The sequence below is a fragment of the Oncorhynchus mykiss genome, chromosome 5 (assembly GCF_057628025.1).
Source record: "Oncorhynchus mykiss isolate SJ-2025 chromosome 5, ASM5762802v1, whole genome shotgun sequence".
Lineage (NCBI taxonomy): Eukaryota > Metazoa > Chordata > Actinopteri > Salmoniformes > Salmonidae > Oncorhynchus > Oncorhynchus mykiss.
This window is the reverse complement of record NC_143026.1, coordinates 82,871,777-82,890,184: the sequence shown is the minus strand read 5'-3', so window position 1 is coordinate 82,890,184 and position 18,408 is coordinate 82,871,777. Positions and strand designations below refer to the sequence as shown.

The 18,408-nt window shown below is 42.2% G+C and overlaps 1 protein-coding gene across 8 annotated transcripts in view; it reads right to left on the bottom strand.

The window, feature by feature from the left end:
- The window catches only part of exoc2 (exocyst complex component 2), a 100,888-nt gene that overhangs the window by 26,239 nt on the left and 56,241 nt on the right, over positions 1-18,408 (bottom strand). For 5 of the 8 annotated variants that reach the window (XM_021604509.3, XM_021604507.3, XM_021604508.3 and 2 more), the window contains 8 exons: positions 18,033-18,151; positions 9,638-9,757; positions 6,355-6,479; positions 6,190-6,258; positions 5,922-6,079; positions 2,173-2,294; positions 1,538-1,599; positions 1,339-1,419 (listed from right to left, as the gene is read on the bottom strand). In XM_021604509.3, the coding sequence (XP_021460184.3) occupies positions 1,339-1,419; positions 1,538-1,599; positions 2,173-2,294; positions 5,922-6,079; positions 6,190-6,258; positions 6,355-6,479; positions 9,638-9,757; positions 18,033-18,151 (856 nt within the window). Of the gene's footprint in view, positions 1-1,338; positions 1,420-1,537; positions 1,600-2,172; positions 2,295-5,571; positions 5,696-5,921; positions 6,080-6,189; positions 6,259-6,354; positions 6,480-9,637; positions 9,758-18,032; positions 18,152-18,408 lie in introns of all 8 variants that reach the window. The other 3 variants (XR_016496338.1, XR_016496337.1, XR_016496336.1) reach the window with 1 other exon arrangement.

The window sequence follows — 18,408 nt, the reverse complement described above, 5'->3', positions numbered from 1 at the left end:
AATGTCCACCCGAGCTGTTGCCAGAGAATTTCATGTTAATTTCTCTACCATAAGCCGCCTCCAACATCATTTTAAAGAATTTGTCAGTACATCCAACAGGCCTCACAACCGCAGACCACGTGTAACCACGCCAGCCCAGTACCTCCACATATGGCTTCTTCATCTGCGGGTTCGTCTGAGACCAGCCACCAGGACAGCTGATGAAATTGTTGGTTTGTACAACCGAATCATATCTGCACAAACTGTCAGAAACTGTCTCAGGGAAGATCATCTGCATGTTCGTCGTCCTCACCAGGGTCTTGACTTGACTGCAGTTTGGCGTCATAACCGACTTCAGTGGGCAAATGCTCACCTTCGATTGCCACTGGCATGCTGGAGAAGTGTGCTCTTTGCGGATTAATCCGGTTTCAACTGTACCGGGCAGATGGCAGACAGTGTGTATGGTGTCGTGTGGGCGAGCGGTTTGCTGATGTCAATGTTGTGAACAGAGTGCCCCGTGGTGGTGGTCAGGTTATGGTATGTGCAGGCATAAGCTATGGACAATGAACACAATTGCATTTTATCGATGCCAATTTGAATGCACAATGTCTGGTGAGAATGCAGGCCATGGAAGAACTGGGAGATGTTCAACTTCCAGGAATTGTGTAGAGATCCTTGCGACATGGGGCCGTGCATTATCATGCTGATAATGCACGGTTGATGGCAGTGGATGAATGGCACGTCAATGGGCCTCAGGATCTCATCACGGTATCTCTGTGATATACTGTAACAGATACCGTGATGAGATCCTGAGGCCCATTGACGTGCCATTCATCCACTGCCATCAACCGTGCATTATCAGCATGATAATGCACGGCCCCATGTCGCAAGGATCTCTACACAATTCCTGGAAGTTGAACATCTCCCAGTTCTTCCATGGCCTGCATTCTCACCAGACATTGAGCATGTTCTGGATCGATGTGCACGACAGCGTGTTCCAGTTCCCACAATCCACAGGCCACAAGCAACAGCCTGATCAACTCCACGCAAAGGAGATGTGTCGTGCTGCATGAGGCAAAAGGTGTTCACACCAGATACGGACTGGTTCTCTGATCAACGCCCCTACCATATTTATTAAGGTATTCGTGACCACCAGATGCACATCTGTAATCCCAGTCATGTGAAATCCATATATTAGAGCCTAATGAATGTATTCATGTCCTTATATGAACTGTAACTCAGTAAAATCTTTGAAATTGTTGCATGTTGCATTTATATGATTGTTCAGTGCAATTCACATACATAAAAAGAGTAGTTCACATAGATGAATGAGGTTCTGTTATAGTGTGTGTTCCTTACATTGACCTCCCCAGGTTTGGTCTCCATGGGTTCTTTGAGTGACTGCAGCATCTGCACCATGCACTGCTCAAACTGGGCTGGCTGCACACGACACAACACACAAATCAGATATATAGATTTTACCATGTCATATTTTTCATCATATCTTACTATAAAATAAATAATGATATATCACAAAGTATAGTAAATATAACTTTACCAAGCTGGTGATTCCTTCATTGTCTACGACCCAGTCCTCTTTCTCTGCAAGCCTTTTGACATCTGACAAAATGCATACACCAACATAAATCACTGTAGGGGCAACAAATGTGTGCTTTTGCCATTTCCCATTATTTTTGATCACTATCAAATTAAATAATGATACTACATACTCGTGAACAAGTGAAGAGCCATGATCAGTTCACATGACATTTTAAATAGAACTGTTTGGTAGAAGACCGCAGAAGAAAGTGAAATGACCCTCTAAACTAGTGAATGACTACCTTCAAAACCACATGAGCTGTTACTATCAACCTGAGTTTCTATAGATCTAGGGCCACAGTCAGAATGACCAACAGAGTTTAACCACAAAACCCCCTTTCACAAACACTTTCTCTTTCACTAACCTCACCTTACCTAACCCACCTCTGCCCCTTTCTCCATCTCTTTCCTCCTTCTGCCCCTTTCTTCCAGACAGTGATGTCTCAGGTCCCCTTTCCTCTTCCTTCCTTCCTTCCTCCGATCTCCTCCCTCCCTCCCATATCTCCTTCTCTCTTACTCTTTGCGGTGTGGTGCAGGGAGACCTGTAGACAGTGATGTCTCAGTTCCCATCCCCTCCCTCCCCTCCTCCCTCACCCCCTGCGGTGTGGTGCAGGGTGACCAGTAGACAGTGATGTCTCAGCTCCAACAGTAGATCCTGGATCACCTGCAGCAGATCATTAGGGATCTCCAGAGCAGCCAGAGCTTCAAAAATGATTCTGAGAGATGAGAGAGACGAGAGAGGCGAGAGCGAGAAAGTTTTAGTGGAGGAGGGATTGATGGTCTAGAATATGGGGGATAAAGTCATTGACACACACATGCTCGCACAAACACACATTAGAGTGAGGTGTCCATACCTGACAGTGTGTACGACACAAGAGTGAGGTGTCCATATCTGACAGTGTGTACAACACAAGAGTGAGGTGTCCATACCTGACAGTGTGTATGACACTAGAGTGAGATGTCCATTCGTGACAGTATGTATAACACTAGAGTGAGGTGTGCATACCTGACAGTGTGTATGACACTAGAGTGAGATGTCCATTCGTGACAGTATGTATAACACTAGAGTGAGGTGTGCATACCTGACAGCGTGTATCAAATAAAATAAAAATGTATTTGTCAAATGCGCCGAATACAATACAAGGTGTAGACCTTACAGTGAAATGCTTTCTTACAAGCCCTTGACCAACAGTGCAGTTAAGAAAAATATGTGTTAAGTAAAAAAAAAAATAGAAGAGTAAAAAAATAAGAAATAAAAACAACAAATAATTGTAGAGCAGCAGTAAAATAACAATAGCAAGGCTATATACAGGGGCTACCGTTACAGAGTCAATGTGCACCTATTAGTCGAGATAACAAGTTGAAGTCGGAAGTATACATACACCTTAGCCAAATACATTTAAACTTAGTTTCACAATTCCTGATATTTAACTCTAGTAAAAATTCCCTGTCTTAGGTCAGTTAGGATCACCACATCATTTTAAGAATGGGAAATGAAAAAAATAAAAGCTGAAATAAATAATTCTCTTTACTATTATTCTGACATCACATTCCCAGTGGGTCAGAGGTTTACATACACTTAATTAGTATTTCGTAGCATTGCCTTTAAATTGTTTAACTTGGGTGAAACGTTTTGGGTAACCTTCCACAAGCTTCCCACAATAAGTTGGGTGAATTTTGGCACATTCCCCCTGACAGAGCTGGTATAACTGAGTCAGGCCTCCTTGCTCGCACATGCTTTTTCAGTTCTGCCCACAAATTTTCTATTGGATTGAGGTCAGGACTTTGTGATGGCCACACAAATACCTTGACTTTGTTGTCCTTAAGCCATTTTGCCACAGCTTTGGAAGTATGCTTGGGGTCATTGTCCATTTGAAAGACCCATTTGCGACCAAGCGTAATTTCTTGACTGATGTCTTGAGATGTTGCTTCAATATATCCACATAATTTTCCGGCTCATGATGCCATCTATTTTGTGAAGTGCACCAGTTCCTCCTGCAGCAAAGCACCCACACAACATGATGCTGCCACCCCTGTGCTTCACAGTTGGGATGGTGTTCTTCAGCTTGCAAGCCTCCCCCTTTTTCCTCCAAACATAACAATGGTCATTATGGCCAAACATTTCTATTTTTGTTACATCAGACCAGAGGACATTTCTAAAAAAAAGTATGATCGTTGTCCCCATGTGCAGTTGCAAACCGCAGTCTGGCTTTTTTATGGCGGTTTTGGAGGAGTGGCTTCTTCCTTGCTGAGCGGCCTTTCAGGTTATATCGCTATAGGACTTGTTTTACTGTGGATATAGATACTTTTGTACATGTTTTTTCCAGCATCTTCACAAGGTCCTTTGCTGTTGTTCTGGGATTGATTTGCGTTTTTCGCACCAAAGTACATTCATCTTTAGGAGACAGAACATGTCACCTTCCTGAGTGGTATGATGGCTGCGTGATCCCATGGTGTTTATACTTGCACACTATTGTTTGTACAGATGAACGTGGTACCTTCATGCATTTGAAAATTGTTCCCAAGGATGAACCAGACTTGTGGAGATCTACCATTTTTTTTCCTGAGGTTTTGGCTGATTTATTTTGAATTTCTCATGATGTCAAGCAAAGAGGCACTGAGTTTGAAGGTAGGCCTTGAAACACATCCACAGGTACACCTCCAATTGACTCAAGTTATGTCAATTAGCCAATCAGAAGCTTCTAAAGCCATGACATCCTTTTCTGGAATTTTCCAAGCTGTTTAAAGGCACAGTCAACTTAGTATACAGTGGGGCAAAAGAGTATTTAGTCAGCCACCAATTGTGCAAGTTCTCCCACTTAAAAAGATGAGAGAGGCCTGTAATTTTCATCATAGGTACACTACAACTATGACAGACAAAATTAGAAAAAAAATTCCAGAAAATCACATTGTAGGATTTTTTATGAATTTATTTGCAAATTATGGTGGAAGTACGATTCGATCTTAGTCCTGTATTGATGCTTTGCCTGTTTGATGGTTCGTCGAAGGGCATAGCGGGATTTCTTATAAGCTTCCGGGTTAGAGTCTCGCTCCTTGAAAGCGTCAGCTCTACACGTAACCTCAGTGCAGATGTTGCCTGTAATCCTTGGCTTCTGGTTGGGAAATGTACGCGGACACTGTGGGGACGACATCATCGATTCACTTATTGATGAAGCCAGTGACTGATGTGGTGTACTCCTCAATGCCATCGGAAGAATCCCGGAACATATTTCAGTCTGTGCTAGCAAAACAATCCTGTAGCTTAGCATCTGCTTCATCTGACCACTTTTTTTTATTGACCGAGTCACAGGTGCTTCCTGCTTTAGTTTTTGCTTGTTAGCAGGAACCAGGATAAAATGATGGTCAGATTTGCCAAATGGAGGGCGAGGGAGAGCTTTGTATATATGAGTCTCTGTGTGTGGAGTAAAGGTGGTCTAGTTTTTTCCCCTCTGGTTGCACATGTGAAATGCTGGTAGAAATGAGGTAAAATGGATTTATGTCTCCCTGCATTAAAGTCCCCGGTTACTAGAAGCGCCGCCTCTGGATGAGTGTTTTCCTGTTTGCTTATGGGCGTTTACAGCACACTGAGGGCGGTCCTCATGCCAGCATCAGTTTGTGGTGGTAAATAGACATCTACAAGGAATATACATGAAAACTCTCTTGGTAAATAGTGTGGTCTACAGCTTATCATGAGATACTCTACCTCAGGCGAGCAAAACCTTGAGACTTCCTTAGAAATCGTGAACCAGCTGTTGTTTACAAATATACATAGACCGTCACCCATTGTCTTACCAGAGGCTACTGTTCTATCCTGCCGGTACAGTGTGTCCCGCCAGCTGTATGTTATTCATGTTGTCGTTCAGTCACGACTCAATGAAACATAGGATATTGCAGTTTTTAATGTCCTGTTGGTAGGATATACGTGCTTGTAGTTTGTCTATTTTATTATTCAATGTACTTTGGCTGATAGGACCAATGGTAAATGCAAATTACCCATTCGCTGCCGGACCCTTACAAGGCACCTCGACCTTCGTCCTCGATATCCCTGTCTCTTTCTCCAGCGAATGACGGGGATGAGGGACTTGTCGGGTGTCTGGAGTAAATACCTCTCGTCCGACTAGTTAAAGAACAAATCGTCTTTCAATACGAGGTGAGTAATCGCTGTCCTGATTTCTATAAACTTTTTTGGGTCATAAGAGACGGTGGCAGAAACAATATGTTCAAAATAAGTTACAAATAATGCGGAAAAAACACACACAATAGCACAATTGTTTAGGAGACCGTAAAACTGCAGCCATTCTCTCTGGCGCCATTATCAATACACTAGAGCGAGGTGTCCATACCTGACAGTGTGTATGACCTGTGTGAGCCAGGGTCCAGTGAGTTCAGTCTTGCTCTCCCAGCCACCATACAGCCTCAGCTCCAGCTCAGTCAGAGTAGAGGGGAGGAGAGCACCTCTCACCAGCTTCACCAGGCGATGGGTCACCTCCTCAATCATTTTCTACAGACATATCAAATATATAACACAAACCATTTCAGGAAGTAAAAATACACACAGAAAGAGAGTCTTCTGAGGTTTACCAAAAGTATATCTAACTCAACAAAACATACCTTAAAGTCGTTCTGTCTCTGTCTGGCATTCTTCTTCGATTTCTCCACCTGGCCAGATTTCTCACCAGTCTGTTTAAAAAACAACAGACACAGTGCTTGAGGACTGATATAGGTGTGTACAGAGAGTATGTGTATATGTGTGTGTGTGTGTGTGTGTGTGTGTACCTCGCTGAAGAGGCTGCCATTGACGTAAGAGATCCAGAGCTTCCAGAAGTTGGGCAGCTGGCCAATCACCACGTCCGACAGCTTCTCCACAAACTGCACCTGCTGGGGCGTCTCATAACGCCAGGCTACAACACACACAAGAGACAGACCACAGGTAGACAGGTTACAGGCAGACAGGTTACAGACAGACAGGTCACAGACCACAAGCAGACAGGTTACAGAGGGACAAGAGAATGGAGTGGAGTAATATAGTGTTGTACATAAAGTATAGTTCACGATGAAGCGTTACAAATCTACATTGTCCACAACACAGGTTGAGAATCGCTGGTAGTGTGTGTATAGACGGCATCCCTCGCCATGTCCTCAGAGTATACACAGACCAGCTGGCTGGAGTGTTTACGGACATATTCAATCTCTCCCTATCCAGTCTGCTGTCCCCACTTGCTTCAAGATGTCCAACATTGTTCCTGTACCCAAGAAAGCAAAGGGAACTGAATTAAATTACTCTCGCCCCGTAGCATTCACTTATGTCATCATGAAGTGCTTTGAGGGGCTAGTTAAGGTTCATATCTACCTTACCGGACACTCTAGACCCACTTCAATTTGCTTACCACCCCAATAGATCCACAGACGATGCAATCGCCATCGCACTGCACACTGTCCTACGGGCCAGCAGTGGGACGGGACCGCAGTGTAGCAGGTGGAAAGCTTCAAGTTCCTTGGTGTACACATCACTGATGATCTGAAATGGTCCACCCACACAGACAGTGTGGTGAAGAAGGCGCAACGGGGCCTCTTCAACATCAGGAGGCTGAAGAAATTTGGCTTGGCACCTAAAACCCTCACAAACCTTTACAGATGCACAATTGAGAGCACACCCTCGGGCTGTATTACCTGGTACGGCAACTGCACCGCCCGCAACCGCAGGGCTCTCCAGGCGGTAGTGCGTTCTGCCCAACATATCACTGGGCGTAAACTATCTGCCCTCCATGACACCTACAGCACCCGATGTCACAGGAAGGCCAAAAAGATCAACAAGGACAACAACCACCCGAGCCATCATCCAGAAGGCGCGATCAGTACAGGTACATCAAAGCTGGGACCGACAGACAGCTTCTATCTCAAGGCCAGCAGACTGTGAAATAGCCATCACTAGGCGGCTTCCACACAGTTACGTAACCCTGAACCTTAAGGGCTGCTTCCCCACTTACATAGACTTGAACTCACCGGCCACTTAATAATGGAACACTAGTCACTTTAATAATGTTTGCATATTTTGCCTTTATACTCATATAATGTATTCTGTTCTACTGTATTTTAGTCTATGCCACTCTGACATTGCTCATCCTAATATTTAAATATTCCTTAATTCCATTATTTTACTTGGTGTGTATTGTTGTGAATTGTTAGATATTACTGCACTGTTGGAGCTAGAAACACAAGCATTTCGCTACAATCGCAATAACATCTGCTAAAAATGTGTATGTGACACATTTGACTTGATTTAACTTGATATATTGTTATACTGTACTGTAATCAAATCAAACTTTATTTGACATGTGTGCAGAATACAACAAGTGTAGACCTTACCGTGAAATGCTTACTTACAAGCCCTTAACCAACAGCGCAGTTCAAGAAGAGTTGAGAAAATATTGACCAAATAAACTGAAGTTTAAAAAAATTTAAGTAACACAATAAAATAACAATAACGAGGCTATATACACAGGGTACCGAGTCAATTTGCGGGGGTACAGGTTAGTTGAGGTAAGTTGTACATATAGGTAGGGGTGAAGTGACTATGCATAGATAATAAACAGCGAGTAGCAGCAGTGTACAAAACAAATATTCTGGTGGCCATTTGATTAATTGTTCAGCAGTCTTATGGCTTGGGGGTAGAAGCTGTTAAGGAGCCTTTTGGTCCTAGACAAATTGAGCTCCCGAGTGGCGCAGCATTCTAAGGCTGTATCACAACCGACCGTGATTGGGAGGCCCATAGGACTCCCAATCCCAGCGTCGTCCAGGGTTTTGATGGTGTAGGCCGTCATTGTAAATAAGAATTTGTTCTTAACTGACTTGCCTAGTTAAATAAAGGTTAAATAAAAACACCTATATATATATATATATATATATATATACATGTATATATAAACTCAGCAAAAAAATAAACGTCCCTTTTTCAGGACCCTGTCTTTCAAAGATAATTCGTAAAATTCCAAATAACTTCACAGATCTTCATTGTAAAGGGTTTAAACACTGTTTCCCATGCTTGTTCAATGAACCATAAACAATTAATGAACATGCACCTGTGGAACGGTCATTAAGACTAACAGCTTACAGACGGTAGGCAATTTAGGTTACAGTTATGAAAGTTAGGACACTAAAGAGGCCTTTCTACTGACGGAAAAATACCAAAAGAAAGATGCCCAGGGTCCCTGCTAATCTGCGTGAATGTGCCTTAGGCATGCTGCAAGGAGGCATGAGGACTGCAGATGTGAGACGCCTAAGACAGCGCAACAGGGAGACAGGACGGACAGCTGATCGTTCTCGCAGTGGCACACCACGTGTAATAACACCTGCACAGGATCGGTACATCTGAAAATCACACCTGTGGGACAGGTACAGGATGGCAACAACAACTGCCTGAGTTACACCAGGAACGCACAATCCCTCCATCAGTGCTCAGACTGTAGGCTGAGAGAGGCTGGACTGAGGGCTTGTAGGCCTGTTGTAAGGCAGGTCCTCACCAGACATCAATGGCAACAATGTTGCCTATGGGCACATACCCACCGTCGCTGGACCAGACAGGACTAGCAAAAAGTGCTCTTCACTGACGAGTCGCAGTTTAGTCTCACCAGGGGTGATGGTCGGATTTGCGTTTATCGTCGAAGGAAAGTGCGTTACACCGAGGCCTTTACTCTGGAGCGGGATCGATTTGGAGGTGGAGGGTCCGTCATGGTCTGGGGCGGTGTGTCACAGCATCATCGGACTGAGCTTGTTGTAATTGCAGGTAATCTCAACGCTGAGATATTGACTCAACACCAGATATTGACTGTTACTTTTCATTTTGACCCCCCCCCCCCCCCCCCCTTTGTTCAGGGACACATTATTCAATTTCTGTTAGTCACATGTCTGTGGAACGTGTTCAGTTAATGTCTCAGTTGTTGAATCATGTTTTTTTCATACAAATATTTACACGTTACGTTTGCTGAAAATAAATGCAGTTGACAGTGAGAGGACATTTCTTTTTTTGCTGAGTTTATATAGTGTAGCTAGTGTTACTCACTGCTGGGGCGGGGGGTACGCAGACTGCACCCCCTCTTCAGAGAAGCTGTGTCCCTGATCCTGCTGAGGGCCGACGGGCGAGGGTCCCCCTCTAGATCCAGGGCTATGGCCCCCAACCCCACTGAGATGGCGAAATAGAGGGAGAGAGGTAGGGAGAGACAGAGAGAGAGAGAGACAGAGAGAGAGAGAGAGTGAGAGTGAGAGAGACAGAGAGAGAGAGAACCCACAGGATCAAATACTTGAGAGATTAAATCAACCGTTTTCATAATAACTCCAAATTCCTCAATAATCTCAGCAGGCTTTCACACCAAACAATCCCCTCCTCCTTTCTTTATTTGTCTTTTGATCCATCTCTCCCCTTGCCGGCGATGCAGAGAATGCCCCGTTGTTTCAGAGTGATGCGCGAGAGAGGAGGAGGAGAAGGGAGCAAAGGGGAGCTGAGGAGAGGGCAGTGGGTTTGTACAAGGCAGAGGTGAATTCAGTTTAGCTGGGCAGAGTGATGTCTGTTGGATCTGGGACAGATTACGCTGGCCTGATCAGGCCACTTACTGCGCTCCAGTCTCCACTAGATGGGGAAAGAGAGCTACAGTGCTGCTCTCCACGAGATGGGACATCACTAGTTACCACAGCCACAAAGTCAGAAAGCCCGCCAACTCAATCAATCAGATGAGGCAGTGTATGCTGGCTCAGAAAGCCCGTATTCCGGATCGCGGAAAACGCCTCATTTTCGCCTCAGAGTCGAGTTCAAGTTTGAGGACCAAATAGAAAAATCACTATATGACCATTAGTATGTGGACACATGTTCATCGAATATCTCATTCCAAAATCCTGTGCACGAATATGGAGTTGGTCCTCCCTTTGCTGCTATAACAGCCTCCACTCTTCTGGGAAGGCTTTTCACTAGAAGTTGGAACATTGCTGCAGGGACTTGCTTCCATTGACACTTTTTGGGTTACTATATGACTCCATATGTGTTATTTCATAGTTTTGATGTCTTCACTATTATTCTACAATGTAGGAAATAGTACAAATAAAGAAAAACCCTTGAATGAGTATTTGTGTCCAAACTTATGACTGGTACTGTATATATATATATATATATATATATATATATATATATATATATATATATATATATATATATATATATATATATATATATATATATATATATATATATACATACATACATACATATATATATATATATATATATATATATATATATATATATATATATATATATATATATATATATATATATATATATATATATATATATATATATATATATATATACATATATATATATATATATATATATATATATATATATATATATATATACACACACACACTACCGTTCAAAAGTTTGGGGTCACTTAGAAATGTCCTCGTTTTTGAAAGAAAAGCAAAACATTTTGTCCATTAAAATAACATCAAATTGATCAGAAATACAGCGTAGACATTGTTAATGTTGTAAATTACTATTGTAGCTGGAAACGGCTGATTTTAATGGAACATCTACATAGGCGTACAGAGGCCAATTATCAGCAACCATCTCTCCTGTGATCTAATGGCACGTTGTGTTAGCTAATTCAAGTTTATCATTTTAAAAGGCTAATTGATCATTAGAAAACACTTTTGCAATTATTCTAGCACAGCTGAAAACTGTTGTTCTGATTAAAGAAGCTATAAAACTGACCTTTAAACTAGTTGAGTATCTGGAGCATCAAAGTTTATTTGTTACGTGCGCCGAATACAACAGGTGTAGGTAGACCTTACAGTGGAATGCTTACTTACAGGCTCTAACCAACAGTGTAAAAAAAGGTATTAGGTGAACAATATAAGTAAAGAAATAAAAACAACAGTAAAAAGACAGTGAAAAATAACAGTAGCGAGGTCTCTCAGCATTTGTGGGTTCGATGACAGGCTCAAAATGTCCAGAAACAAAAGTACTTTCTTCTGAAACTCGTCAGTCTATTCTTGTTCTGAGAAATGAAAGCTATTCCTTGCGAGAAATTGCCCAGAAACTGAAGATCCCATACAACGCTGTGTACTACTCCCTTCACAGATCAGAGAAAACTGGCTCTAAACAGAATAGAAAGAGGAGTGGGAGGCCCCGGTGCACAACTGAGCAAGAGGACAAGTACATTAGAGTGTCTAGTTTGAGAAGCAGATGCCTAAAAAGTCCTCAACTGCAAGCTTCATTATATAGTACCCACAAAACACCAGCCTCAACGTCAACAGTGAAGAGGCCACCCCGGGAAGCTGGCCTTTTAGGCAGAGTTCCTCTGTCCAGTGTCTGTGTTCTTTAACCCATCTTAGTCTTTTTTATTGGCCAGTCTGAGATATGGTTTTTCTTTGCAACTTTGCCTAGGCCAGCATCCCGGAGTCACCTAATGTACTTGTCTACTTGCTCAGTTGTGCACCGGGGCCTCCCACTCCTCTTTCTATACTGGTTAGAGCCAGTTTGCGCTGTTCTGTGAAGGGAGTAGACAAAATGAAAGTCAGGGTAAAGTACTGATAGAAACAACACCACTAGAACGCCTACAGATCCTTTACTGTAAATGCAGTAAGAAAAAGAGCTGACTTATTTCCAAAACATGACACACTCGCTCTGTTGTGGTCAGTGAGCTTGGTGAATCCCCCAGATTGAAGGGCTGCAGGCTGACTGTGCACAAGCACTAACCAAACCCTTCCATCTACAAATGTTAGTAAACTACAAGGTGAGTCAGATAAACCAGGAAAGAGACCATAAGCACCCTCCAGAGAAGCACATCATCTTTCATACACACACATTTATACACACATACAGGGCCTTCAGAAAATATTCACCCTGTACTTTTGCACATTTTGTTGTGTTACAGCCGAATTTAAAATGGATTACATTTAGATTTTGTGTCACTGATCTACACACAATACCCCATAACGTCAAAGTGGAATTATGTTTTTTAGAAATGAATTAATAAAAAATGAAACGCTAAAATGTCTTCAGTCAATAAGTATTCAACACTTGTTATGGCAAGCCTAAATTAGTTCAGGAGTAAAAATGTGCTTAACAAGGTCACAGAATAAGTTGCATGGACTCTGTGTACAATAGTAGTGTTTAACCTGTTTTAAATTACTACCCCATCTCTGTACCCCACACAAACAATTACCTATAAGGTCTCTCTGTCGAGCAGTGAATTTCAAGTACAAATTCAACCTCAAAGACCAGGGAGGTTTTCCAATGTTTCGCAAAGGAGGAGACCTACTGGTAGATGGCATTGAATATCCCTTAGAGCATGGTGAAGTTATTAATTACACTTTGGATGGTGTATCAATACACCCAGTCACTACAAAGATACAGGTGGACTCAGTTGCCGGAGAGGAAGGAAACCGCTCAGTGATTTCACCATGAGGCCACTGGTAACTTTAGAACAGTAACAGAGTTTAATGGCTGTCAGAGGAGATAACTGAGGATGGATTAAACAACATTGTAGTTACTCCACAATAGTAACATAACACACTCTTCATATTTTCAAGCATGGTGGTGGCTGTATTATGGTATGGGTATGCTTGTCATCGGCAAGGACTAGGGTTTTGACTTAAATCGGCTTGAAAATCTATGGAAAGACTTGAAAATGGCTGTCTAGCAATGATGAACAACCAACTTGCATTTTTACTCTTCAGTCATTTAGCACAGCATTTGCCAAACTCGGTCCTGGGGCCCCCCTGGGTGTACGTTTTGGTTTTTGTCCTAGTACTACACCGCTGATTCAAATACCCAGCGCATAACCAACGCAGACGCTCTTATGATTTAGCAGACGCTCTTATGCAGAGCAATTAAGGTTAAGTACCTTGCTCAAGGGCACATCAACAGATTTTTAATCTAGTCTGCTCTGGAATTTTCTTCCACTTTGGCATTACAGAATATTTTGTGTAGATCGTTGACAAAAGATGACAAATCCATTTTAATCCCAATTTGTAATACAACAACATCTGGAAAAAGTCTAGAGGTGTGATTACTTTCTGAAGGCACTGTATGTTTGGAAGTACATATTTAAGCATGCACACAACCCACACGCACAAAGACGCAAAGCAATGGGCACACAGACAGACAGAGAGATTCTGCACATATGGAGCTGCATTCTCTCTCTTTCTCTCTCATTCCTGGCCATGTTCCCATCTTTTTTTTATAGAAAGAGGGATCAGAGTTGTTGCTGTTGATACAGGTGTTGGGTGAACCCTTTCCCATGGTGTCCAGTATGTGTGTGTGGGTGTGCCTACTTATATAATGAATATGAGTTTGGGGGGGCTAAAATGACAAAACATTAAAGCTTTAAACCTCTCACTAAAAGCCTCACTCATACATCAATTATACTTAAACCCCAAATGGTTCTCCAGTACATTATTAATAAAGGCTCATCTGTTGTTCAAAAACTACATTTTTGCCTTTATACAGATTACAACTTCTCTCTAATTGAAAATTGAATTTTGTTTTAATGATCGCCCTTTCTTGAACAAGCCATACAAATCTGGTTACAATTTTACCCTCCAGAAAAGATAGAACAAATACTACAACAAATGTTATGGTTAAACTCAAATATACTGATTAATAAAAAAACATTCCGTATGGAACATTTTTATAATATTTTTCTTTTTAAGTGGGAGAACTTGCACAATTGGTGGCTGACTAAATACTTTTTTGCCCCACTGTATTAAAGATACAAATTGGCTGAAAGGAAATGGCATAAATAGAAAAATATACCAGTTTCATTTGAGGACAAAAATGTTGATACAGTTTCTGCGCCGTACAGGTTGCAAAATAAATGGGAAGAGAATTTTGATGTACCGATTCCATGGCACATGGTTTATGAACTAGTACAAAAAACAACACTTGATTCAACACTGAGTTTTTCCATTTAAATGATTATACAAAATTCATGTCACCAACAGAATGCTATATATACGGGGCATACAACAATCTCAGCACTGTAGATTTTGATGCTATTTATTCTGGTATTGCCCCTATGTAGCTTGTTTCTGGTCACAGGTTCGGGAATGGTTAAAAAATTACAACATTCACTTAAAATGAACTCTACAAATAGCAGTGTTGAGCGATTCTATATGATTAGAAAGGTTCAAAATGTACGTAAAACATCACAAAATTTAAAAATATATGGCACATGGAAACAAAACGATAATGGTCTATAGTGATAGGTGGGATGGGCTGAGAGTGGCTGAGGGTTGAGATTAAAGAGCTGAGGTCTATGGTGATAGGTGGATGGGCTGTGAGTGGCTGAGGGGCGGGATTAAAGAGCTGAGGTCTATGGTGATAGGTGGATGGGCTGTGAGTGGCTGAGGGGCGGGATTAAAGAGCTCATGTTTGGTCATGTATTATTGTTATGTGTTTGCTTTATATAAAAGTATGCAATATGTGTATGTAAAATGTATTTGTAAAATGTAGCAGAAAAGCTGTAAAAACCAAACAAGATGTGTCCTCTGAAGAAGGGGGGTGGTGGATGGGTTAATAAAAAAAAAAACATATATATATTTTTTTTCAAGCTGATAAATTAATTTGTAGCCAAATTGTTCGGGGCTGCCCTGCTGCTGAGGAGAGAGAGAAAGTGAAAGAGGAGCCTTGACCTAGGCTACTGTTGATTGTGAAGATGGAGGCCTTTTTCATTGAAGTAAAACAAAAGTTAGAGAGTATGCCTATAGCGAAACGCCCTACAAGGCAGGGCTCCAGACTGCAACCTTTTAGTTGCCTTTTGTGACCCTTTGACTTTGCTGTGCGAGTTAAAAAATATGTATTGGTCGCGTCGGTGTTGGCTGCACAATTATTCACCTCACTAAAAACTTCCTATGTTGGTCAAACAGTAAAGTAGGCTACATTATCCTCATGATTCCTGTAATGAAAGTGTCTGCCGGCCCCTGTACCTGTTTTGCTGGGTCCTGTTTTTGTGTCGAGCGAGCCACTCTCCCTTTCCCGGGGTGAAAAAATGCTCTGGGAGAAAGAAAGTTTTCTGATTGTATAACATTTTAAAATCGTATTGCTGGGAAAAGACAGTTATCTTGTTGTCACAGATGGAGAGAGGATGTTCTCAGCTTTCTGTAGGTATTTCTCAACTCTCAATTATAAGTTCCACAGCAACTATTTTACAAGGATATTTCATATGGATTTGAGGTACGGAGTGAGAGAATTGCGCATTGGCCATTGCGATTGTATAGGTCTCATTGTCAGGTCAGTACAGGTGCATCAAAGCTGGAAATGAGAGACTGAAAAACAGCTTCTATCTCAAGGTCATCAGACTGTTAAATAGACATCACTAGCACATTAGAGGCCACTTTAATAAATGGAACACTAGTCACTTTAATAAACTTTACATATCTTGCATTACTCATCTCATATGTATATACTGTATTCTATACTATTCTACTGTATCTTAGTCTATGGCGCTCTGACATTGCTCGTCCATATATTTATATATTCTTAATTCCTTTCTTTAGATTTGTGTGTATTGGGTATATGTTGTGACATTTTTAGATATTACTTGTTAGATATTACTGCACTGTCGGAGATAGAAACACAAGCATTTCACTACATCTACTAAACATCTACTAAACACATGTATGTGACCAATAAAATTTGATTTGATTTGACTGCCAGCGCTGCACTGATCGCTGCTGTGCTTACAAACCAACTAACCACACATCAACATGTGATTAATTAGTTTCAACCAAGGGAAAATACAGCTAATTCACGTTTTAGGATCATTTTCTGAGGTAATTATAACACCCTAGAATGGGCTTCGGAACCGTCACGTTCTAGACCGGAACATTCCGGAGCATTTCGCTACCCCAGGAATGAAAGAGGAAAATTACATCAGTTACTATAGACACAACCAATCAATCACAGAGTTAATAGGCCTGCCCTGCCAGGTGTGACTCTGACAATAGGGTGTGTGTGTGTGATGATGGATGTCAGAAGTGAGAGTGGAGCTGGTGGAGGAAGGGTTTGAGAGATACTGGGAGGGGTTGTTTTTGGGAAGCACTGGTTTCGGGAGCTGGGGTTGGAGGGTGAGGGTGAGGGAAGCAGGGATGTGGTCTACAGGTGTAAATGGCTGCCAGGTATATGAGTGGCTGAGCTCACAAGACAAGACAGGGGGCCAGGAGACAGCTGCTGCTGCATAGTGTGTGTCTGTGTGTGCTTTTGATATTCAATGTTTTCTTTAAATCATTCCCTAAATGAAACTGAGTGACTGGTGTCATCCATGTACTTACATACAGTAGGCCTATATACTCTGAGCCCTCACTAAATTCACACATCTGACTTCCTGACTCTGTGTAGACTAACAGCTGACTGACAGGTGTCCATGTCTGTTGTGATGTGTAACTAACTCCATCCCAGATATGAGAGAAGCAGCTCCGTGTGAGCGGAGTGGTAGAGCCCCCATATTCATCACCCTGAGCCCCGGAAACCACTGTTCCCCTTATCATTAGCCCTGTTTATACTCGGACTCCACTGCGTACGGCAGTCATCGCAGTGTTCTGTGTATGTGTGTGTCTGGGTCCCATATTCATAGCATGCAATGATTACATCAAGCTTGTTGGATGTATTTGCTTTTTGTTTTGGTTGTGTTTACGATTATTTTATGCCCAATAGAAATGAATGGTAAATAATGTATTGTGGAGAACTCTTTTGGGTTCCATGTAGAACCCTTTGTGGAAAGGGTTTTACATGGAACCCAAAAGGGTTCTTCGAAGGGTAATCCTATGGGGACAGCCGAAGAACCCATTTAGGTCCTAGATTGCACCTTTCTAAGAGTGTAGTCCTGAATGAATCATGAATAATGAGTGAGAAAGTTACAGATGCAAAAATATCATACCCCCAAGACATGCTAACCTCTCTTTATTGTAATGGTGAGAGGTTAGCATGTGTGTTTGAGTGTGTGTGTGTTCATGCGTTGCTGTACTATTCTTCCTGAGAGGAAGGTTTCACATCCACATTTTCCTGCTGGCTGATTTAACAGAGAAACAGCTTAATTGGGGTTAATTGTTCCAATCCATCTGTGCGGCCGCACGCGGTGTGTCTCGGGCCCTGAAACCCAAGTCCAACACCAAGAGTCCCTCTCTTTCATCTTTTTCATACGCTCATGAAAAAATAAACACACTGACTCTGTCAGAATGAGAGATGGAAAAGGGGAGAGAGGGACGTGGAGAAAAAGAGCAAGAGAGGAAAGGGGGAGTGTGTCGGGATATGGTAAAGAGAATGCAAGAATTCTCTTAGTCAACCTAACCAGTCTGACTGAAATGGGGAAATAAGGGCTTTTCTTTCTATATTACGTGTGTGTGTGACTCTCTGTGTGTGTGTGTGTGTGTGTGTGTGTGTGTGTGTGTCTGTAACTCACCTCTCTGGTCATTGATAAACTCCTCCTTGCAGTTCTGCATCAGTCCGAGGATCCACTTGTGCTGGGCGTAGATACACTGCCAGGCAGGGTCCCCTGGTGCATGCAGGTCAGACAGATACCTGGAAGGAACACACACAGGTAAGAATTAGAATGTGGGCACAGCACTTCACAGGTGATGTTGTCAATGCTGACACACTCAGGTAAGAAATGGATTTAAAACAAACACTTCAACATGACACTCTTCAGATTTAAGTCTAAACCCAGCAACCTCCATCTCCTGTAGCCTTTGCCTTAACCTCATCTCCAAAACATTCCCAAACCCTCATCCCCGCCCCAACTCATCCCCCAAACTCATCCCCAAAACCCTCATCCCCTC